We start from the raw sequence: 26,135 nt of genomic DNA, 5'->3' as shown, positions 1-26,135 counted from the left end.
ATCACCAAAAAATCAGGAATGTGCCATGAAAAGCTCGTCTTTGTGAAACCAAAAATAGAAGGCATTTACATGATGCAGTTTTTCATAACCACGCTCTGCTAATTTTGCTGGCCTGGTTGGCCGAGTGGTAAGCGTATCCACTCTCCAGCCAAAAGGCTGAAGGTTCAAATCCCACCACTTAGCAATAGACGATTCGATAATAAAACATTAAAGAAATATATCAGTTTGAAATATTTATTGATAAATTATATGCTTTTTATCATCAATCACCAAAAAATCAGGAATGTGCCATGAAAAGCTCGTCTTTGTGAAACCAAAAATAGAAGGCATTTACATGATGCAGTTTTTCATAACCACGCTCTGCTAATTTTGCTGGCCTGGTTGGCCGAGTGGTAAGCGTATCCGCTCTCCAGCCAAAAGGCTGAAGGTTCAAATCCCACCACTTAGCAATAGACGATTCGATAATAAAACATTAAAGAAATATATCAGTTTGAAATATTTATTGATAAATTATATGCTTTTTATCATCAATCACCAAAAAATCAACGAGAATTAAATATGATTGCAAAAGACCTTGATATCGAAATTTTAAAGATCAGCTATGGGTTTGGACCCCAATGGGTAGCTTGCAGTTTATGAACGGCTCTTGCTTTGTGGAGAAATTACCCAGCTTTATGCAAGCATTTTGCATCGAATGATAAATATAAAGGCTTTTTAAACCGACTTCTCAATTTGAAATTTTTAAAAGACCTAGCATTAATGATTGATATCCTACAGGAATTATCATATCTGTCAGAAGCTCTACAAAGCAATATAAGTATTATAAGGGCTAAGTTAGGCCTTCTTTTTTTTTTTTTTTTTTCCTCGACGATGCGAGCCCTTTATTAAAATTTCCATAGCTCACCACTGATAATAACTAATGAAAAAAAATCTCCAGGTTTTGTAATAACATTATAACAAAAAAAAAGAATAAAAATAATTAAATAAACAAATAGTTATTAAATGTTTAAATCCCTTCGTGACGTGAGGCCACCCTGTAGATATATAATATATACATATATTAAATGAATAAAAACAGAAAAGAACCTTAAAAAGCTCATCTATGGTACTGATGTACTACAAGTTCACAATCTTTCATGGGACAGGAGTCATATAAAAAATAAATAAATAAATAAAAAAAGTGGGGACCAACATAAAATACCACAATTATTTTCTTCAGGAGTACCCTAAGTTTTGAACTTGCTGGCTTAGACCCTGCGATTAAAACTATTATTAAGTTACATGAAATCAACAACAGATATTGTATTTTGAAAAACATATCTCGAAATTATACTTAGGGTGGAACTGCAATACTTCACCCTTCTACTACGTTCATAAACATAATAATTTAACTGAGACAGTCTATTGATAAAATAACTTATAGACTTAAGAAGAGAACTGAAGGACCATAAAAGAATAAGTTAGAATGAATTAAAAATGATAAACTGAAAAATATTAAAATACAAGGGTGGTCTGAAAAGTTCTCGGCCTCGACCATAGATAGCAACACTATCAGCAAGAGATTTTTTTTTCTAAGCTGGTATATCTGTCATAAGCATCCATGTAAAATTGCAAGTCATTCTATCAAGTAACTAAACAAACACACGTAATAACCGCAGTGATAAGTTTTAATAAGTAAATATTTCATCTTAAGTATCTTAGGACATCGTCAGTACAGTTAATTCAAACAATACTAGGAATAACATTCAGTTAGGGTGCTTGATTACAATGGAATCCCAATATGCATGCAGTAGCATGTTATAGAATTAAATTAAAATATATCTGGAGGAAAAAACAAATTACATTAAAATAAGATACCATATATAAAAATTATTTTACACAATTTTGTATGACAATTTCCCATACTTTAGGAATAGCAAAAACATCATTATGGTTTAGATTTGTTCTGTGAAGAAGGGCTTCAGCACTTTCTTTATATAAACGTTCATGTTTATATAAAGATCTATGACAAGTTTTGTCTTTTCCCAATGGATCCTATGGTATGGGTTTTCAGCTCCGTGTTGAGCGAGGCCAGATTTCTGCAGTTTGATAAGACGGATATGGTCTTGATGTTCCAAAATGCGTTATGAACAGATCTACCTGTCTGTCCATAGTAAGACAGTTTACAGGAGCATGGAACCTCGTACATGGCAGGCAGCATCAGAGGTGAGAGTTTGTCTTTAGGAGAAGATAACAAGTTATAGATCTGGTTAATGGGTTTGTAGGTATGTTGTTTATTATTTTAACAGTATAATAGAACACAGAAACTAAGTAAATAATTAATTTATTAACTTGATGCTGATATTTCGCTGGTGTTATAACCAGCATCTTCAGAGCACAAAAACACTGTTTGTCACAATATGCGAGACTAAAACAACATGGTGTACTTAAACAAAATTGTAGCAGCAACACAAAGACTAGAGTCCTGATTTTGGCGCCCTCTATCTGAAAAAAAAAAAAAAAGAGTAAAAAAAGCTATCATATATTACTAGAGTCCTAGTAATATATGATAGCACTTTTCTAGCACTTTTCTAGAGTCCTAGAAAAGTGCTAGTTTTTTCTTAATATGACTGTCTCCCAGATCTTCAGCAAGTTAATACAGCCATATTTGTTGAGATTTGGAGTGTGTTTTAGGGCTTCTGTCGCCTCTAAGAACAATCTCTCTGATTTATACGGGTTTCTGTGTAGTACTTTTGCGTTTTTCCAGTTGATCCTGTGTGCAGGGGTATCCAGAGCATGGTCTGCTAGGCCCGACTTCCCATAATGATAATTCCGGACGTATCTTTTATGTTCTTCTTGTTGAGAGGCTTATACGCTGGTTAGACATAATAACTAATATTTAAGGAATTGACAGCGTATACTGGAAATATAGATTAAATAAACTTTAATGTACACTTTCCGATATTTCGGCGAATGTTACGTTGCCATCTTCTTGGGAACTTACTAAAAGACATGTGCACACAAGTACTAATACAACAAATGAGACTGAGGCTAGGATGCTAGCGTTTTCCTAAAGTCCTGATGGTGCCCCCTGGCGGGCTATATTGGTAGTTCTTGGCCTTTGGGCTGAAGTTCTTTTGATAAAAGTTTCCCAAATTTGGGGCAGTTTCATGCATCCAAATTTGTTGAGGTTTGGCATGTTCCTAAGGGCCGAGGCTGATTCCATGAATAGTCTTTCATACTTGAACTTGCTGCGGTGTATTACTGTGGCTTTCTTCCATCTTATTCTGTGGCGAGTATCCAGAGCGTGGTCTGCAAGCCCAGAGTGGCTGTACTGGTGAAATCGGATGTAATCCTTGTGTTCTGAGATTCTGATATTTGCTGTCCTGCCTGTTTGGCCAAAGTAGGACAGTTTACAGCTGCAAGGGACCTGGTATACACCAGGTAGGTCTAGGGGAAGTGGTTGGTCTTCGGTGGAGCGGATAAGGGATGCCAGTTTTCTATGTGGTTTGTAACAAGTGGTCAAGTCATGTTTTTTTAAGATTTTATTGATTTTTTCTGAGGTGCCTCTGATGTAGGGAATAGTGATGGATTTAGAGTAATCTTTTTTGTGAGGGGGAGGGGGTGGTGGGTTGTGGATAACTGGGTTAAGTATTTTTTGGATTTTTTGGAGGGGGTAGCCGTTGGCTGAGAAAGTGTCACGGATGTGATTTAGTTCAGAGGTTAGGGCTTGATCATTCGAACAGATTATTTTTGCCCTGTTGAATAATGTTTTAATAACTCCATATTGTTGTGAGGGGGGGGGGATTGTTGATGAATGTATCTGCCTGTATGGGTGGGTTTTCTATAAACTGAGAAAACCAAGGTTCCATCAGGTTGGCGGGTGACTAGTGTGTCTATGAAGGGGAGGTTATTGTTTTCCTCTTTTTCCAGGGTGAATTTGATTCTAGGGTGTTGGTTGTTCAAGTGTGTTAGGAAGGAGAGGAGTGAATCCGGGCCATGTGGCCAAATAGCGAAAACATCATCAACATAGCGAAGCCATATGGTAGGTTTTTGTGGGGCTGAGTTTAAGGCTTTCTCTTCAAACATCTCCATGAAAAAGTTGGCCAAGGGTGGGGAAAGTGGTGAACCCATGGCTGTCCCCTCTATCTGTTTGTAGAATTTTTCCTGCCAGACGAAATAGCCTGAGTTCATTGTAAACTGAAATAGGGCTGAGATATCGGGAGGAAATTTAGCTTAGATTAGCTCTAAGGTTTCTTTAAGAGGGACATTCGTGAATAGGGAGGAGACATCAAAACTGACCATTATGTCATTGTGTTGGAGTGTAAGGTTTTCTATACTGGCTTTGAAGTGGGCTGAGTTTTTTATGTGTGATGGTGTATTGCCAGTATAGTGTGAGAGCGCTTTGGCTAAATGCTTGGCTAGTTTGTAAGTGGGGGAATCAATGCCATCCACTATGGGACGTAATGGCACATTTTCTTTGTGTATTTTTGGGAGCCCATATATGCGGGGGGGGTCTAGAGTTATAGGGATTTAGTCTGTTGGTAATCTCCACAGGCCAAGAAGTGACCTTCTTAAGGAGCCTATGGAGTTTTCTAATTTGTGAGCTGGTGGGATTGTAATCAATGGGGAGGTAAGTGGAGCGATCTAATAATAAAGCCTTGAGCTTACCTGTGTAGTCTTTAAGATTGAGTACCACAGTGGCGTTCCCCTTATCCGCTTTGGTGATCACTATTTTTTTGTTTCTCTTCAATTCTTGTAGTGCCTTGTATTCACTAATGGATATGTTGGATTTTGGAGGTTTTGCTTTATTGAGAACACAGGCTACATCCAATCTAATGTCGTTGGCGAATCCCGCGTTCAATTTGAATCATTAATTCCTCGGCCGGTAATTTCCTAGGAGCAATGGCGAAGTTGTGACCACGTGACAGAGCGTGGATTGCTTCTGGCTTTAAGGTAGCTGACGATAGGTTAACAACAGTGTTGGTTTGTAGTTTCGACGCCGAGTTCTTTGTTAATTTATCAAACTTGTTGATATGTCGGCTTCGTACTCGTTCAAATTCTTTTTTAGCTGCAGTACACGAGACGTCATGTAGGATCGACCAAAGCTCGTGATTCAGCGTATGTGAAAGCTCGTTTTCCAACGTTGCTAAAGCGTTGTTTATATCGGCTAGGGAACCGAGTGTAGCGGTAATTTGTTCCCGAAGTAATGCCTGGCTAGCGCGGATGTAAATACGGAGAGCTTTCTGTGAGATGAAGCGGTGTTTGAATTTAACACAGTTCAGGATGACATGATTATCCCGGCAGCGTTTTAGGAATGCCAGACGGTTAAGTTGTCTGGATAATTTCAGCCTCAGTTTGCCGTAATGGCGGGCCTTGCGTGCGAAGAGATCTCCGTGGATGATCATTATTCTTGTTGAGAGGCTTATACGCTGGTTAGACATAATAACTAATATTTAAGGAATTGACAGCGTATACTGGAAATATAGATTAAATAAACTTTAATATACACTTTCCGATATTTCGGCGAACGTTACGTTGCCATCTTCTTGGGAACTTACTAAAAGACACGTGCACACAAGTACTAATACAACAAATGAGACTGAGGCTAGGATGTTAGCGTTTTCCTAAAGTCCTGATGGTGCCCCCTGGCGGGCTATATTGGTAGTTCTTGGCCTTTGGGCTGAAGTTCTTTTGATAAGTTTCCCAAATTTGGGGCAGTTTCATGCATCCAAATTTGTTGAGGTTTGGCATGTTCCTAAGGGCCGAGGCTGATTCCATGAATAGTCTTTCATACTTGAACTTGCTGCGGTGTATTACTGTGGCTTTCTTCCATCTTATTCTGTGGCGAGTATCCAGAGCGTGGTCTGCAAGCCCAGAGTGGCTGTACTGGTGAAATCGGATGTAATCCTTGTGTTCTGAGATTCTGATATTTGCTGTCCTGCCTGTTTGGCCAAAGTAGGACAGTTTTCGCTATTTGGCCACATGGCCCGGATTCACTCCTCTCCTTCCTAACGCACTTGAACAACCAACACCCTAGAATCAAATTCACCCTGGAAAAAGAGGAAAACAATAACCTCCCCTTCATAGACACACTAGTCACCCGCCAACCTGATGGAACCTTGGTTTTCTGTTTATAGAAAACCCACCCATACAGGCAGATACATTCACCAACAATCCCCCCCCCCCTCACAACAATATGGAGTTATTAAAACATTATTCAACAGGGCAAAAATAATCTGTTCGAATGATCAAGCCCTAACCTCTGAACTAAATCACATCCGTGACACTTTCTCAGCCAACGGCTACCCCCTCCAAAAAATCCAAAAAATACTTAACCCAGTTATCCACAACCCACCACCCCCTCCCCCTCACAAAAAAGATTACTCTAAATCCATCACTATTCCCTACATCAGAGGCACCTCAGAAAAAATCAATAAAATCTTAAAAAAACATGACTTGACCACTTGTTACAAACCACATAGAAAACTGGCATCCCTTATCCGCTCCACCAAAGACCAACCACTTCCCCTAGACCTACCTGGTGTATACCAGGTCCCTTGCAGCTGTAAACTGTCCTACTTTGGCCAAACAGGCAGGACAGCAAATATCAGAATCTCAGAACACAAGGATTACATCCGATTTCACCAGTACAGCCACTCTGGGCTTGCAGACCACGCTCTGGATACTCGCCACAGAATAAGATGGAAGAAAGCCACAGTAATACACCGCAGCAAGTTCAAGTATGAAAGACTATTCATGGAATCAGCCTCGGCCCTTAGGAACATGCCAAACCTCATGCATCCAACAAATTTGGATGCATGAAACTGCCCCAAATTTGGGAAACTTTTATCAAAAGAACTTCAGCCCAAAGGCCAAGAACTACCAATATAGCCCGCCAGGGGGCACCATCAGGACTTTAGGAAAACGCTAGCATCCTAGCCTCAGTCTCATTTGTTGTATTAGTACTTGTGTGCACGTGTCTTTTAGTAAGTTCCCAAGAAGATGGCAACGTAACGTTCGCCGATATATCGGAAAGTGTATATTAAAGTTTATTTAATCTATATTTCCAGTATACGCTGTCAATTCCTTAAATATTAGTTATTATTATCTTTTATGTTCGCTGATGCGGATGTTCACAGTTCTTCCTGTTTGACAAGCAATCAATCAATACAGCCACTCTCAAACCAACACTTTGGCTACGCTATGTTGATGATGTGCTTGCTATTTGGCCACATGGCCCTGAGACATTGAAAACATTCTTAGCACATTTAAATAGCCAACATCCAAAAATCCACTTTACTATGGAACTGGAAGCCAACAACTGTCTGCCCTTCCTGGATACACTCATCACACGTCTCCCAGATGGTTCCTTATCATTTTCAGTTTTTAGAAAACCCACACATACAGGCAGATACTTACACAAACAATCACACCATCATCCTTCTCAACAATATGGCATATTAAAAATGCTAACCCATAGAGCGAGAGCAATCTGTTCCAATGACAAGGCTCTTACTGCTGAACTGACTCACTTACGCCACACCTTCTTGGCCAACGGCTACAATCCACATAAAATAAACAAAATACTAAACACTCCTAAGAAACCCCTCCCACCATTCACCACAGAGAACTACAACAAAACAGTCACCATCCCTTACATTAAAGGCACATCCGAAAAGATCTCAAGAATTCTCAATAAACATAAACTACACACTACATTCAGACCATGTAGCAAATTAGCCACCCTCATCCGCTCACCCAAGGACAGCATTCCTCCTTTATCACATCCAGGAGTCTACCAAGTACCCTGCCCATGCAATCAAGCCTACTACGGTCAAACAGGAAGAACTGTGAACATCCGCATCAGCGAACATAAAAGATACGTCTGGAATTATCATTGTGGGAAGTCGGGCCTAGCAGACCATGCTTTGGATACCCCTGCACACAGGATCAACTGGAAAAACACAAAAGTACTACACAGAAATCCGTATAAATCAGAGAGATTGTTCTTAGAGGTGACAGAAGCCCTAAAACACACTCCAAATCTCAACAAATATGGCTGTATTAACTTGCCGATGATCTGGGAGACAGTCATATTAAGAAAAAACTAGCACTTTTCTAGGACTCTAGTAATATATGATAGCTTTTTTTTTTACTCTTTTTTTTTTTTTTTTCAGATAGAGGGCGCCAAAATCAGGACTCTAGTCTTTGTGTTGCTGCTACAATTTTGTTTAAGTACACCATGTTGTTTTAGTCTCGCATATTGTGACAAACAGTGTTTTTGTGCTCTGAAGATGCTGGTTATAACACCAGCGAAATATCAGCACCAAGTTAATAAATTAATTATTTACTTAGTTTCTGTGTTCTATTATACCGTTAAAATAATAAACAACATGTTCGACGAACACATAAGTCTGTCCACACGTTTAGGTTTTGTAGGTAGTAGCAAGATTGTATTTCTTCATAATTTTTGAAAGATGTTTTCGGAGATGCCTTTAACATAACGTATGGGAATCCTATGGGCTTGCTCTAGGTTGATGAGTAGGGAAGTGACTGACGATTTTTTTTTTGTTTTAAGATTGTATCCATTTAGTATGGCTGTATTTTTGATTATTTCCAAATCTTAGTTTAGAGATTCTTTAGAGGAGCAGAATCTGTGTGCTCTGGTTAGTAATGATTTAATGATGCCAAATTTTGAGATGGATGATGAGCAGAAGAATTGTGAATGTAGCGACCTGGAAAATGTCAGCTTGCGATAGACAGAAGTGGAGATGGAACCATATTCTTTTCATTGGATGTGTAAATCGAGAAAGGAGATACCCTGTGGAGATTATTTTTCTAGCGTAAATTTGATGCAAGGATAAAGAATGTTTATTTTATCTAGAAACAGATGTAGTTCTTGTTTGGAATGACCCCCAGACAGCAAAGACATCATCGACATATCGTAGTCAAATTTTTGGTTTTGGTTTAAACGTGAAAATTTTTTCTTCAAGGTATTCAAGAAACAGGTTTGCTAAGTTTGGTAATAAGGGAGACCCCCATTGCTGCTCCTTCCTCTTGCTTGTAAATTTTTTCTTTCAAAGTGAAGTAACTGGACTTAACATGTTCGCTGCCACACTACTTCGGCATAGTCTGTTCCCGTATGCTGAGCAATTTCACTTCTTCAAGGTCAGCACGGTACTCTCGTTGCCGGCAGTCAGCGTCATACGAGTATACTCGTAGTTGGCTTATGCAGAGCATATACCATCTATGAGAATACACAGTTTTGATGCTAGCTCCACAAGTCAAGCATTTTCACTTCTTCAAGGTCAGTACGGTAATCTTGTTGCCGGCAGTAAGCATCATACGAGTATACTCGTAGCTGGTTTATCAACTACGAGTATACTCGGAGTTGGCAGCAAACGTGTTAATAACAAATTTGAATAATTCAACAATATTGGATAGAAATTTTTGAGTTAACAAGTCTACTGTTTCCTTATGGGGAATATTAGTGAAGAGGGAGACAATGTCGAAGCTAATTAGCATGTCAGTTTCAACAGTTGAATGTCTTTTATTTATTGAAAGTTTATTTTTCGCTTGGTTAGAGTATAATAAATTTAGTTTAATCCTTTATCCAAGTGTGAGCAAACAAAATTTGCACCTGAAAATATCTTCAGGACTGAGGTAAGGTGGTACAACACCAGGCCACTCCTTGCAAAGGTGGAGCAAGCTACCAACAATCCTATCTCAGTATCTCCCATAATGCAAAACACATCTCCTTGCGGATATGTCTAATGTTATGCATTAAGGGAAGGACCACAACCCAGACTAGTTTTGACCTTTATTGAGGTCTCTTCAGTGGGAGCCAGGCCCAAGTGGAGATACCAGGCAGAAGCATTAGCAGGTCATCTCTCTACCTATAGGAGTTGCCAAATGGTGTGCCACCCTTTTTTTTAATAAATTACTCTGGATTTAGAGAAAAGATGTTGAAAGTTTATTTTTCACTTGGTTAGAGTATAATAAATTTAATTTAATCCTTTATCCAAGTATGAGCAAACAAAGTTTGCACCTGAAAATATCTTCAGGACTGGGCAGTAGTAAGGAGTACCCTGGTGGTACAACACCAGGGTACTCCTTGCAAAGGTGGAGCAAGATACCAACACTAATGCATAACATTAGACATATCCGCAAGGAGATGTGTTTTGCATTAATGGAGATACTGAGAGAGGAGTGTTGGTAGCTTGCTCCACCTTTGCAAGGAGTGCCCTGGTGTTGTACCACCTTACCCCAGTCCTGAAGATATTTTCAGGTGCAAACTTTGTTTGCTCACACTTGGATAAAGGATTAAACTATTTTATTATACTCTAACCAAGTGAAAAATAAACTTTCAACATCTTTCTCTAAATCCAGAGTAATTATTAAAAAAAAGAGTGGCACACCATCTACCTATAGGAAGAGATGCTAATGCTTCTGCCTGGTATCTCCACTTGGGCCTGGCTCCCACTGAAGAGACCTCAATAAAGGTCGAAACCAGTCTGGGTTGTGACCCTTTCCTTAATGCATAACATTAGACACATCTGCAAGGAGATGTGTTTTGCATTATGGGAGATACTGAGATAGGAGTGTTGGTAGCTTGCTCCACCCTTGAAAGGAGTGCCCTGGTGTTGTACCACCTTACCCCAGTCCTGAAGATATTTTCAGGTGCAAACTTTGTTTGCTCACACTTGGATAAAGGATTAAACTAAATTTATTATAGTCTTTTATTTATGATTGAAACTCTGTGGAATTTTTAATTGATGAGGCTGAGTGGCCTATGTGAGGATGGAGAAGGTCAGATAAAAATCTTGATAACTTGTAAGTCAGGCTGCTAATAGAATTCACGACAGGTCTGAGTGGAACGTTATTCTTGTGAGCTTAGGTATACCGTATATTCTAGGAGGTCTAGCACAGTATGTCCTGAGTTTTTTTATTGTTTCTTCATCTAAGGAAGTGGTTTCATCAAGTAACTTGTTCAGTTTCTTGAGCTGTCTTTTTGTAGGACATAATCAAGTTTGGCATAAGTATTTCGATCTTGGAGTAGTAAATTCATTTTTCGGTCATATGAATTGGTATCTAGAACCACAGTGGTATTTCCCTTGTCGACTCTGGTGATGATTATGTTTTTATTACATTTTAAGGAGGTAAGAGCTTTCAATTCTGATGGTGGGATATAAGTCCGAAGGTTTGGTATCATAGATTATTTTGGCTATTTCGAAACAAAGTCTGTTGGCTTCAATACTGGAAAGATGGCCAATGTTTCTTTCAATGTTGTGTATAAAATCTAAATATGGAAAGCATTTAGGTGAAATGGCAAACTTATGACCTCTTGCTAGAACATTTAATCAAGAATATCCACAGGGTATCGCCTTTCTGGATTTACATATACAAAGAAAAGAAGATGGTTCCATCTCCACTTCTGTCTATCGCAAACTGACATTTTCAGGTCAGTATATTCACAATTCTTTTGCTCATCATCCATCTCAAAAATTTGGCATCATTAAATCATTACTAACCAGAGCACACAGATTCTGCTCCTCTGAAGAATCTCTAAACCAAGAATTGGAAATAATCAAAAATACAGCCATACTAAATGGATACAATCTTAAAACAATTCAAAAAATCATCAGTCAGCTCCCCTCACATCAACCTAGATAAGAACAAGCCCATAGGATTCCCATACCTTATGTCAAAGGCATCTCTGACAAAAATTTTGAAGAAATACAATCTTGCTACTACCTACAAACCTATCAACCAGATCTATAACTTGTTACCTTCTCCTAAAGACAAACTCTCACCTCTGATGCTACCTGCTGTGTACAAGGTTCCATGCACCTGTAAACTGTCTTACTATGGACAGACAGGTAGATCTGTTCATAAATGCATTTTGTAACATCCAGACCATATCCGTCTCATCAAACCACAGAAATCTGGCCTCGCTCAAGATGGAGCTGAAAACCCAAACCATAGGATCCATTGGGAAAAGACAAAACTTGTCATAGATCTTTATATAAACATGAACGTTTATATAAAGAAAGTGCTGAAGCCCTTCTTCACAGAACAAATCTAAACCATAATGATGTTTTTGCTATTCCTAAAGTATGGGAAATTGTCATACAAAATTGTGTAAAATAATTTTTATATATGTTATCTTATTTTAATGTAATTTTTTTTCCCTCCAGACATATTTTGATTTAATTCTATAACACGCTGCTGCACACATATTGGGATTCCATTGTATAAATGCGCCCTAACTGAATGTTATTCCTAGTATTATTTGAATTAACTGTACTGACGATGTCCTAAGATACTTAGATGAAATATTTACTTATTAAAACTTATTACTGTGGTTATTACGTGTGTTTGTTTAGTCATGAATTCTCCACAGGTTTCATTGTATAATAAATTCTATCAAGTAGTTTGTTTTATACAGCTGTCTGAAGCAAAAGTGTTGTCTGTATCCCTTAAAATGGATAAAATTGAGTATTATGCAATTATAAAATTCTTTGTAAAAGAAGGTTTAACACCAAAAGAAATTCATTCGAAGTTCATAAAAGTTTCTGGGCACTTTTCTCCTTCATTTTCGACAATTAAGAAATGGGCTGCAGAGTTTAAACATGGCCGTACCAGCCTTGAAGATGATCCATGTGAAGGATATACAAAAAGTATAAGAACACCAGAAATCACTGATAAAGTGCACGATAAGGTATTGGATGACCAGAAAGTCAAAGTGCATGAAATTGCTGAGACTACAGACATTTCAAAGAAACATTTTGGGATATATTGATACTATCTGTTTACTCTACTAAATTTTCTCAGAACCCTCATATCTGTGGTCTTTAATCTTTGATTAACTGCTTTATTTCTAACCTAACTTTCAGATCCATAACTTAAAAGTCTTGTATATTGCTAGTTCAGTGTTTTGGCTAATTTCTCTATTATTCTACATGAATTTATTCAGTTGGTTAACCACCATACCAGCTTTGCTTATTCTGTTGTCTATTTCCAGATTTAACTTGCCATCTTCAATAAAAATTGTGCCTAAATAGCTGAAATATTTTACTTGTTCTATAGGTCTCCATTCAGAATGCAGTTGATGTGCTCAATGTTTCTGCCTATTTTCACAGTTTTGATCTTTTTATCGCTGATTTTCATACCAAATTTGTTACAGCTGTTATTCAATTTAGTTCGAGAATACTGGAGACTTGCACTAGATGTGTTTATAAGTACAATATCGTCTGCATAAAGCAAAAAGCTAAGTTTGATACCTCCGATTCTAATATCAGGTTTAATGTACTTTTTTTCATAATGTGATCTATATAGATAATGAATAACAGTGGAGATAATGTCCATCTTTGTCTTACTCCTGATTTTACATAAAATCATCTTCTTGTATTACCTTCAATTCTAACTGCTGACTAATAACTTAAATATATACCACATACTGCTCTGTATAATGTTTCATTTACTCCATATAATTGTAGTGCTTTAAACAGCTTTTCTCTGGGCATCTTGTTATATGCCTTTTCCAGATCTACAAAATTTAAGTACAGATCCTTGTCATATTCCTATGATTTCTCAACTATTTGTCGTCAAGTGAAAATCTGATCTTGACAACTTCTATTTGATCTGAACTCAGCTTGGACTTCTCCAAATTTTTCTTCCACAATCTTTCTTAACCTATTTTCAAGTATGCTTGCATAAATCTTACTTGGAACACTTAATAGAGAAATTCCTCTGAAATTCTGGAATTCTCACATTTTGCCTTATTCCTTTTTTTTTTTTTTTTATAGATGGGAACTATTAAAGCTCTACCTCAATCATCTGGAATTCAACCTTCTGACCAGGCCCTATGAATTATGCATAGCCACTGCAAAACTTTCATACCTCTATATTCAACATTTCTGGTCAAATATCATCTACTCTGGCTGCCTTTTTGCATTTCAAGTTTTTGATGACTTTTCTACCTTAAATATTGATATGTACTCCTCTCTGCATCCCTCTTTAAAATGTTATGATATGGTTCTGTTACTGATTGTTTCATTTCATGCAAGGGAGTACCCAAAATAACCAGAATTATTTTTTTAATTTTTTTTTATTAAAGTTTATAATACCATATTCTAGTCTCCTTCAAAGTACTCTCCATGTGAGTTGATGCACTTGTCTCAACATTTTATCCACTGATGGAAAGTTCTGGACCTGTTCACATGGAATACTGCTTATGGCCTCCGGTGACTTTTCTTTCACTTTGACCATATCAACAAATCACTGCGCTTTAATAGTTTTCTTCACCTGCTGGAATAAAAAAAAAAAAAAGTCACACGGAGAGAGATCAGTGAATAGGAAGGGTGGGGAACAGCCACCATGTTGTTTTTCATCAACAACTGTTGGACAAACAAGGCCGTGTGGGATGGGGGATTGTCATGGTGCAGTCTCTGCTACTCTACATTTCTGGCTTTTTTTTGTCACATGCTATGATGCTGTCTCTAAACATTGAGATAAAAATATTGGTTCACTGTCTGTCCATGAGGAACAAATTCTTTGTGTATAATTCCATTTACATAAAAAAAAATCAACACTGTCTTGATGTTTGATCGAATTTGATGCACTTTCTTGGTGAATTTGCATGTTACATTGGCTTTATGTTTGTTTTGTTTCTGTATCATAACTTTAGCACCAAGACTTATCCCTGGTCACAGCTTTTGAAAGAAAGTTCTGGTCATTAAGAACTTGCTCCTTCAAATTGTGACAAATATTCACATGATTTATTTATTTTTTATCCTCTGTGAGCATATGAGGCACAAATTTAGCAGATGCATTTCATTTGCAAATCTTCTATTAAAATTTGCTGGCACAAACTCCATGACAAATTCATCTCTTCAGAAACTTTCTCAATGGTCTTTTGACAATCTTTATTGATTGTCTGGCAAACCTTTTCAATGTTTTCATCATTTCTACTTGTCAAAAGATGGCCATATTGTGGTTGGTTTTCAACTGACATCCCCATTTTTCAAATGGGTAAACCACTTGTAGACTTGTGTTTTACCAAAAGCATCTTCCTTAAAGATGCTGAAGCATAACAATAGTTTCAGCTGCAGTTTTACCCAAAAGAAAACAAAATTTCATGTGCACTCTCTGTTCCTTGTGGTCAGCCAACACAAAATTGCAAAACTTGCTTGTAAGCACTAACAGAAAAGCAGCCAGAACAATGAGCCATTTCACACATGATGACACCACTTGCCAGACTGGTGCAGAAAATTGCCACCCATGATGTTTAGCAGCAGCATTCATCTATAATTAGAAAATGCACGTGTACCAAATTCAAATTCCAGTTATTTTTTGGTACTTACTCCTTGCATATCATATTCAAAATTAGAAATAAATTTATTCAACAACTGACTATGCTCCACATTCATCTATTTTACACCTACCTTATTCAGTCTTTTGGCCTTCGGAATACATTCACACATTGTTTCTGTTATGTGTTTCTTTGTCAGTTCCCATGCAGCATTTATTTCCTTAAATGTTAGATATGACAATACTGGAGTGCTAACAAGTAACAGCCTAGTTTGGAGATGAACTGTTGATAGGAAATTAATAATAATGTAAACTTAATCATGAAGTGCTGCCATAGTAGCCTGTTCACGCTTTGAGCATATCAAGAAACTGATGATGATGATTTTGTAATAAGAAAGTCGATAACCTTACCTACTATAATAGCAGAAATTCATAACAACATGACATAGCTTAATTTAGAGTTACAAATTATACCATTTGTGGGTGATGAAAACTCTGCTAAGGGTCAAAATAATCATTCTATTATTCAAGACTTATTTTTAATAGTATTAACAACACCAAACTATTTTATAAACAGATGTTTTATTATCTTGCGTATATATTTCTCTGAATTTCAAATCAGCATCATCAGAACACAACATGTATACATGACAGTAAGTGAAACAATACAATGGTAATGGACAAAACATCTAACGTCCTATTTTGGCACCCTCTAATGTTGTAGGGAAAAAAATTACAGGTATGTGGGAGTTGCTCTTAGGATAACAGTCTCCCAAATTTTTGGCAACCATCTTTGTTCAGATTAGATGTTTGCCATCTGGCCCCAAGGACAAGACACTGTGGATGAGTTTGTCACCTACCTAAACAGCTAACACCCCAAAATCCAATTCACAGTAGAAAAAGAATCCAATAACTGTTTACCTTTTCTTGACACATTAGTCACCCACCTTTCAGATGGATCACTATCTTTTTCCATTTACAGAAAGTCAACACACACAGCAAGATATCTACATAAACAATCATATCATCATCATCTAGTCCAACAGTATGGCATTTTAAAAACACTTACACACAGAGCCAGAGCCATTTGTTTTAATGAGACAGCTCTGTCCACAAAACTAAAATATCTGTGCCATTTTTTCTTGGCCAATGGCTACCATTTCTACAAAATAGATAAAATACTACATAGCCCAATTACTTCTCCCTACTCTAATACACAGGAACACAACATTACCATTTCTATTCCTTATGTCAGAGGTACATCAGAAAAGATAGCCAAAAATTACTTATGAAACACAGCCTTCGTACCACATTCAAGCCTCATATAAAATTAGCAACTCTGATCTACTCACCTAAGGATAAACTTCATACTCTAGCACACCCTGGAGTGTATGAAGTTCCTTGTGACTGTGACTTGGCCTACTATGGGCAGATAGGAAGATCTGTTAACATCCATTTGGAAGAACATAAAAAATACATTCACTACCATTATTATGACATGTCAGGACTACAGACCATGCTTTGGACACCCCTTCACACAGGATCAGATGGAAGAAAACCAATGTGCTATTTAGAAGTTGTTATAGATCCGAAAGATTATTTTTTGAGTCAGCCATGGCTATGAAGAATTCTCCTAATATGAACAAATATGGTTGCATTAATTTACCAAAATTTTGGGACACTGTTATCCTAAGAGTAATTCCCACATAGCTGTAAACCCCCCCCCCTCTAATGCATTTCCCCCCTCTAATAAATGAAACAATTATATTGTTTCATTTATTCACTGTCATCAATGGTGTAGCTAGAGCTTTTGCCGCCCCTCTCAATACACACCAAAAATACTACAAAAAATCAAAATGACGTATAGGGAAATAAATTAAAACACTATGCTTATTTTTTGAAGTAAAACTTTAATTTTAACATTCTAAAATGTTATATTTCTTGCTTTTCTGTTAGCGAAATCGTCGAAGTCCATTTCATAATAAAGTAGGTAATTCTTAATCAATTTTATTTAGAAAAACTCCTCACAACTAGCAACACTTAAAGCAATTGTGAGGAAAATTCGCAGTAGTATTACAATATTTGGAAACGAGTTCTCGAGACCATACTTTAGAATTAACTGCAAAAGTTTAAATAGGTTCAAAGTGGCGCCCACAGCGGACCGCTCCCTCCATCCCTCCCTAGCTATGCCTCTGACTGTAATATATTATTATTTTTATTATTATTACCCCAAGACCTCATGGAGTCAAAGACTCATCTGGGAGGTCCTTTTTCACACACACAGCTCATCATACTGTGCCTTGAACACATTCAAACTCCTTGCAGACACCACACTCTCAGGCAAGGCATTCCAATCATTTACAACTCTGCACGAAAAAAACCTGCCTCTCACACACTCTTTATACAGTTTCCAGGGATGACCTCTGGTTCTCCCCCAATCTCCCACTATTTTCTGTAGAAGAACTTCTCCAGCATTGATTCTATAACAACCCTTTACCAACTTGTAGGTCTCTATCATATCTCCCCTCTTCCTCCTGTCCACTAGACTCTGCAAATTACATCTTTTCAATCTTTCCTCATACTTAACATTCCAGAGGTCAGAAACTACCTTAGTCAGTTCCTGACCTCTGGACCTTGGATCTTTGGACCCTTTCCAACATCTCTTCATCCTTCTGAAAACCAGGTGACCAAATCTGGGCACAATAGTCCATGTGTGGCCTAATCAAAGCCTTATACAAAGGAACAAGAATCTCCCTACTTTAACATGTCAGTGTCCTCTACATCATTCCCAGAAGCCTTTGTGTTGTCTTCACAATTTTGGCTATGTGTCCCCTAAATTTCAGATCCTTATCCACTATCACTCCCAGATCTCTTATTTCTTCCACCTCCAACAATATATCCTCATTAAGCATAAATTCTGCATCCCATCTTTGTTTTCCAAATTTTAAAACCTTACATTTTGCAACATTGAACTCACATCCCCATTTCCGTGCCCAATCACTCAATTTATTCAAGTCTTCTTGTAAGGCCACAACATCTTCACTACTCTTCATGGTTTGTCCCAACATTGCATCATCTGCAAACAACTGAATATCTCCATCCAAATCTTCACCTATATCATTAATATACAAGTTAAACAGTAATGGCCCCAAAACAGACCCCTGAGGCACTCCACTAGTGACTTTCCTTTTCCTGGATATCGCTCCCCATACACAACTTGTTGATACCTATCAGACAGCCAGTCTCCAATCCAATGCACTAATCTAATATCCAACCCCATCTGCTCTAGTTTGACTATCAATTTATCATGAGGTACTCTATCAAAAGCCTTTGCAAAATCTAAGTATATTACTGTGTATCCTTCTCCTCTGTCCAGGGAAGCAGTCACTTTATTGTAATAAGTAAGTAGATTACTGAAATATGACCTCCCTTTAGCAAATCCATGCTGTCCATCAAAGATAATATCATTGTTGTCAACCCAACTCTGGATCCTAGTTCTCACAAGCTTCTCCAACAAACCTGCCTCTCACACCCTCTTTATACAGTTTCCAGGGATGACCTCCGGTTCTCCCACTATTTTCTGTAGAACTTCTCCAGCATTAATCCTATAACAACCCCTTACCAACTTGCAGATTTGGTCACCTGGTTTTCAGAAGGATGGAGAACACAACACAACATGTATATACATGTTGTGTTGTGTTCTGATTTGAAATTCAGCAAAATATAAGCAAGATAATAAAACATCTGTTTATGAAATAGTTTGGTGTTGTTAATACTGTTAAAAATAAGTCATGAATAACCATCAACACCTAAGCTTATCTGTTAGAATCATTCTAGTATAGATGAAGTAGATAAGATACCTTTCAGTATATCAGGTTTAGAGCAACTCATAATGAACTAAATAATCTTAGTTTTTTTTAAAAAGTCTAAAAAGATAACTTTTGATGCCATTTCTAAAGGATTAATGGATGTGATATTTGGTAGATGAAGATCAAGGTGGGGTGGGATGGAGTGGATAGAATCAATAAGGAAATGACATCCAGATATACCTGTGTGAATTTTGAACGCCAATGTTTCACACTATTCAAAGTTGACATAATACTTAAGGTTGTGGCCAATCACAGTTTTAGTTGGGGTGTGTGGGAAGAATTTGCCTCATGACAGATTTTATATTTTTCTATCCTGAGAGTAATGTAAATCCCATTAACATGTTAATCTTTGTCAATATAAATACATATGTATATAATCATTTTGTATATAATTATAATTTATTACAATTTTTAAATCTAACCAGAGGTAGTTTTTTTTTTTGTTAGCTTATATGTATAAGCTAAGCTGGCATAATTGACTGAGTGGTTAGTGTATCTGCTCTCCTGCCAAGAGGCTGCAGGTTCGAATCCCGCATAGGCATGGATGTTTGTGATTGTCCTCTCCCAATATGAACTAGGTCACCATGAGAGTAGTAAACCCAAAACCTCCTGCAATGGGAAAGACCTTCACCTTTCAGTGGGTAGAAATATAGGCTGTTCATCATTCATATGTATAAGCTATTGTATTCAATATTGTATATTGAAACATGTGCAATAAGGAGGATGTTATAAAACTTGAATAACACTTACCATTAAGGGTTTTACTTCCAAATCGCAATGCAAGATGTCCTAAATAAGGTGCCCATGTCAATGAACTCTACAATTCAAATAATATAAGAAACTTTTTAAACAAAATAATAGTTTAATCAATACTGATGACAGTCATTTGTATGTATAATATTTATATATTCTATATAAAAAAAAACAACTCCAATAGATTTATCAAATTTATGTAACTGCACTTATCTTTATATTGATCCACGATACACACCCAAATAATGAAATACCTAAGATTAATCTACACCCACCCTTCTTACTCACAAAAGGTGTGAAACAAGAATTAATAGTTTGTGGATTGAGAAACTTGATTATAACTTGATTCATATAACAACAGTAGTTAATTTCATCACAAACTGTCCTAAGTATCTAGTAAAATGGAAAGGTATATATTGTTTTATGTTATAGTAAATCATTTTCTTGTTATGTTTTGACCTTCAGTGAGATACTCCTCATACTGAGCAATGATGGTAACACAGGGGTTGGCAACATGCAGTTCTTTAATCATGTACACGTGGCTTTTCAACTTCTAGCCTATATGTACAAGTGCTCAATCAAAAAGCGAGTTAGCCAGTCTCATATTTCAGCAGAAGGCTTTTTATCCCAGAAACTCTGATTTCTTGTCCCTCAAAACAAGCAAACCAGATACACACACACACACACACACACACATACAGTTCATAGGCACAGCAGACAGACAGGATCACCCTATCATAAGCAGGTTTCTAAGAAGACAAGTTACTTAGCTGTGCCAGGGAACTGAGACTAACAAAAGGGAAAATGAGATGTTACTTTTCATCTATCCAGCTACATAATCTGTATAAATTCAAATCAGCCCTACCTTGGAATACTGCTCACATTGAGGTGGTGCACCAAAAATCTCTACAAAAATTCTTGATTGTCCAGAAGAAAGCAGTTCAGTTAACTGATGATCTGTCTCTCTTATTCTTACAACTACCTCACAAACAGTTCCTGCATTGTATCATTTCTACAGATATTTTCATAGGTGTTCTTACAGTAACACCAGTAACTGCTGCTCAATAACCATTTAAAGTTAAACTGCTAACCCACTACACATGCTACACCTGTTTGTCTTCATTTGCTGTGTAAATTATACTTGCCACAAAATCATATTCTTGTTTAATCCTTTAATCCAGGTGTAAGCAAATAAAGTCTGAGTGTGAAGTAAATTCACAACTACAATACTTGTATAGAGGCTGATGATTTTACATCAATCGCCTTAGTATTCCATAATCCAAAGCACGATTACTTTTGGATGTGCATAATGCTAAGCATTAAGGGAGGGCCACTACCCAGACCAGTTTCTACCTTCATTGAGGTCTCATCAGTGGAAGCCAGACCTAAGAAGATACCAATGGTGAATTAATGCAGAAGTCATATATTTCCCATATTCACATAGTGAAAAGGTGTAACACCTTATTATTAAAATTCTTTGGATCAGAAATAGATGTAAGTTTTCAACTGGTTACAAATTCACTTGGTTAATTCAACCTTGGTATCTTCCTGGATCTGACTCCCACTGACGAGACCTCAATAAAGGTTGAAATTGGTCTGGATAGTGCTCCTTTAATACTTAGTGAAGTATTAATACTGAAGTGAAGTTTAATACTGAAGTGAAGTCATCAGCCTGTATATATAAGTAGCCTAGTTGTGAAGATACATCATAAGCAAACTTTGTTTGCTTACACTGAGAAAAGAATTAAACAAGAATATAATTTCGAAAAATACGCTACAGTCTCCACTAGCTACAATGAGTCCACCTACATTGCACAATGATAGAAGGATATTAGTAGGCACATATAACTGGAGATCTCTATGGGATGATGATAGATTGGAAGAACTGATGAAGGAATTAGACCATATAAAATGGTACGTTGTGGACCTTTCAGAGATAAGAAGGAAAGAAGAAACTCTCGTGATCAAAAGTTGGATATCTACTCTACCACTGTGAATGTGACAGAAATTCAACTGGTGATGTAGGATTCCTAATAAATAAAACAATCAAGGACAATGTCCTGTTTGTTAATAAAATAACATCAAGAATAGCTGAACTAAGTCTCTTCATAAATAAAAGATACCAACTGAAAATTATACAAATATACGCCCCAACTACGGACCATCCAGATGAAGAGATAGAAGATTTTTATGAAACATTAGAATCCACATTAAATAATTCTACATAATTATAATGGGTGACTTTAATGCCAAGATTGGAAGCAGAAATGACCATCTGAACTCCATTGGTAAATTTGGATTTGGACAGAGGAATGAAAGAGGAGAAAGACTTATTGAATTCGCAGAAGAAAATAACCTCTTTATTATGAACAGCTTTGTCAAGAAGAAAATCAACTGAAAATGGACTTGGAGAAGCCCAAATGAACAAACTTACAATGAAAACTTCATCCTCTCCAACAGAAGATATATAATAAATAATGCCAAAGTGCTTAATAGATTTAATACAGGACATAACCACAGACTAGTAAGAGCAAAAGTATGGATCAACAAAAAATGGGAATGAAATAAGCTCATAAGAAAAAAGTCCAATTTAGTGAATCTACAAAACCTCTACCACAATAAAAGCTGTTATAGAGAATCACTCAAAAATGAACTAAAAAAGTTAAACACAGCTACTACCATCGATGTTGCTAATGAAATCTTAACAAAATCTATCTTGAATTGTGCACTAGAAATAGGAGGTGTAAAGAGGCACCAAAGAGAGGAAAAACTAAAACAGGAAACAAAAAGAGATTTGAATGACACCAATAAAATAGAATATGCGGAAATTTGTAAAACTATACGTAAAAGGATGAACCATGAAATTAGATCGTATAATACTAGGAAAATTAAAGAAACAATAGAATATGAACTAAGATGAACATTATCAGTTGGAACAAAGGAAATAGCTGCTGTAAGAGGAAAAAATGATGAACTTATAAAAAATAGAGATGCGATAATCAAAAGAATTCAGGAATTTTATACTGAACTCTATGAAGACAAAGACCGAGACATCCAAGAATCATCTATGTATAACTCAAGTGAGAAAGAACACGGTGCCCCTGAGATTTTACATAAAAAATCTTTTTTATATAAAATCTCAGGGGCACCGTGTTGAGATTTGAAACAATTCTGCAATTGTTTCAAATCTCCTCTGTCATTCTTGTGTTTCTTCATTTCCTGACATAGTAGCTGCTAACCAGTGGTGCACCCAGGGAGGGGGCCGAGGGGCCCTGGTCCCCCAAAAGAAAAAGGAAAGAAAACACTAGAAAATTTTTTAAAAATCTTTTTCTTACTAAAATTCATTTTTTTATTTATGTTGTGTCATGTCGTGTCTTCTATTTCTACTTATGAATTAGCGGTCACATAAGGTGGGAATACCCTATAGCTCTCGGGAATCACTGCCGCTGTGAATGCAAGGCGAACGAAGCAGTGCTCGGAAGGACCGAGCACTACTTCGTTTGTCTGAGCTGGGCCAGAGGAGATCACAGGTGACACGTACTGGCGATCACTGCAGATGATCAGTCATAGGTCCTATGCAATGCATAGTGTGTATTCTCAACCCCCTCCCCAAGTTTAAATCATGAGTGCTCAGCCCCCCCCCCCTCCAAGATTAAATCCTGAGTGCACCATTGCTGCTAACCCCATAGCAATTCACTGCTTGAGTTCAGACCATGCATTGTATTATGAAAAGTGCTTGTTTAGGTGTGTTCTATCACACCTTAAAGTTTGGCCCAAAAGTTCTGAATCACCCTGTATAGACTACGAAAAAGCATTTGATTCAGTTAAAACATCTGCAACACTAAAAGCACTTGAGACCCAGGGAACTGAGAAACCATATATTGAAACACTAAAACATATTTACAATAATGCAACTTCTGTAATTAAATTATATAAAAACAGTGAAAAGTTCTCAATACAAAAAAGCATCCGGCAAGGCGACACCATATCTACCAAATTATTTACAGCTGCACCAGAGGAAGTCTTTAGAAGCCTTGATTGGGAAACAAAAGGAATAAACATTAGTGGAGAAAGACTGCATCATCTAAAATGTGCAGATTATATTGTCCTAATAGCAGACAATCTTGAAGATCTGGAAGAATGGTTAATCAGCTAAATGATGCCTCCAGAGTAATTGGATTACAAATAAATAGAGAAAAAAACAAAAATAATGATGAATAAATACATAAATCACAGAACTGTCAAAGTTGAAAACTATGAAATAGAACAAGTTACTTCATATGTATATTTGGGCCAATTGTTATCCTTTGAGGATTGCTATAGAAAAGAGATTGAACGAAGAATTCACCTTGGATGGATGAATTATGGGAAAATGAGAGACATATTCAGAAGTGACATCCCTATGAGACTATAAAGGAAAGCTTTCGACCAGTGCATACTTCCTGTCCTAACATACGAAGGAGAAACATGGACTTTAACAGAAGCCCTAAACAAAAAGCTGAGAATAACACAACATCTCATGGAGAGAAGTATGCTAAAATAGCATTAAGAGATAGAACACGTAAGACCACAGTAATAACTTTTAATTAATAAAGGTACAGATATTTCATAGTAAACTAATAGTACATCTTCAGTGTCACACAAACAATTATAGGAATGGAATACAAGTAATGAACATTCGGTAGATCACCTATTAAAATACAATTGTTGCCGCGTGCTAGGAAATGATAGAAATTATTAATAATTATACTATGCCACAGGTACCTTTAAAAATTAAAAAAAATAAAAATTAAGAGATAGGAAGACAAATACCTGGATAACATCTCAAACAGGTGTCATGGATATTGTAAAATACATTAAAGGCTTAGTGGAGATAGGCTGGTCATATTGCCAGATCAGTGACAGGAGATGGACTAGAAAAACAACAGAGTGGAGGCCAATGGATGGAGCAAGACAAAGAAGAAGACAGAGAAGAAGGTGGAGGGATGAACTGGAACAAATTGCAGGAGTGAGATGGATGGGAGAGGCAGAAAACAGAGTGGTCTGGAAAATCATGGGGGAGGCCTTCATCCAGCAGTGGACAGAACCAAAAGGTTGAAGAAGAATTTCTTGGCAAGTAATTTACTTTGTAACTAAGTGAAAAAACTTTCTACATCTACCTCTATTCTCTGAAACAGCCTTTCCTTCTTCCATTAAATATTCCCCAAAGATTACGATCAGCAACTCTTCAGATTACTTTTCTCTTGAACCCTGCTATTGATTTTCTATAGGTTTTGCAGCCTCTAATGTGTGAGAGTAACAAACAAACTTTTTGTTTAAACGCATGGATAGGCTTATGTGTTCGTCACACCTTTTGAATTGGATTTAAATGGTACTGATGCGAACACAGATTTATAAGAAAATAACTATTTATTAACTTAAAAGCAAATATTTCACTGGTATTATATCCAGCATCTTCAGAGCACACACAAAACCGTTTGTTACAAATGCGAGACAACCACAATTCAGTGTAACAGTGGGGCTAGTATAAGTAATTGCAGCATGCAACATAAGGCTAAAGTCCTAATATAGCGCCATCTAAGTTATATATATATATATATATATATATATATATATATATATATATAAAAAGAAACAGTAGTCGAAAGTTTTGAAAAAAAAAAAAAAAAAACTGCAGTAAAATGCAACTGTAGTAATGGATACAACAAAATATGAAAGCAAAATACACACACTTCTCCAAGACTGGTCAACATATCAAATCATAGATCAAGATCCCACCAACTCACAAAAGAATAAGGTGTGCAAATTATTGAACAAAGTCACTTCCTGGCCAAAAGAAACAGTCAAAAAACTCAAACCTCATGTTAAAACACCCAGAATATATGGAGCTCCAAAAATCCACAAACAAGGCACACCTTTATGATCTATTGTAGATAATATAAACAGTCCTACATATAACTAGCTAAATATTTAGCCAAACTACTAGCCACTTGCACAAACAATTCTCCCTCTTTTGTTAAAAATTCTACCCACCAAAAAGTATTTTAGAAAACCACACCTTAAATAGTTCAGACATAATGGTGAGTTTTGATATCATCTCACTATTTACTAATGTACCATTGACTGAAACACTTAACTTACTAAATTCACAATTCCCCCCTAATATATTTCAGCTATTTAAATTCTCAGTACAGGCAGGTTATTTTACATGGAAAGGGA

General features: G+C 36.8%; 1 protein-coding gene across 1 annotated transcript in view; it reads right to left on the bottom strand.

The window, feature by feature from the left end:
• The window catches only part of LOC150101423 (protein FAM177B-like), a 57,438-nt gene that overhangs the window by 19,518 nt on the left and 11,785 nt on the right, over nucleotides 1-26,135 (bottom strand). The window contains exon 3 of the mRNA XM_090400686.1: nucleotides 19,914-19,980. Coding sequence (XP_090256812.1) covers nucleotides 19,914-19,980 — 67 coding nt within the window. The remainder of the gene's footprint in view (nucleotides 1-19,913; nucleotides 19,981-26,135) is intronic.

This window comes from Typopeltis vanoorti, chromosome 11 (assembly GCF_054136105.1).
Source record: "Typopeltis vanoorti isolate ZY-2024b chromosome 11, IOZ_Tvanoo_1.0, whole genome shotgun sequence".
Taxonomy (NCBI): domain Eukaryota; kingdom Metazoa; phylum Arthropoda; class Arachnida; order Uropygi; family Thelyphonidae; genus Typopeltis; species Typopeltis vanoorti.
The sequence above is the reverse complement of the archived record's forward strand: the minus strand, read 5'-3'. Positions and strand labels throughout refer to the sequence as shown.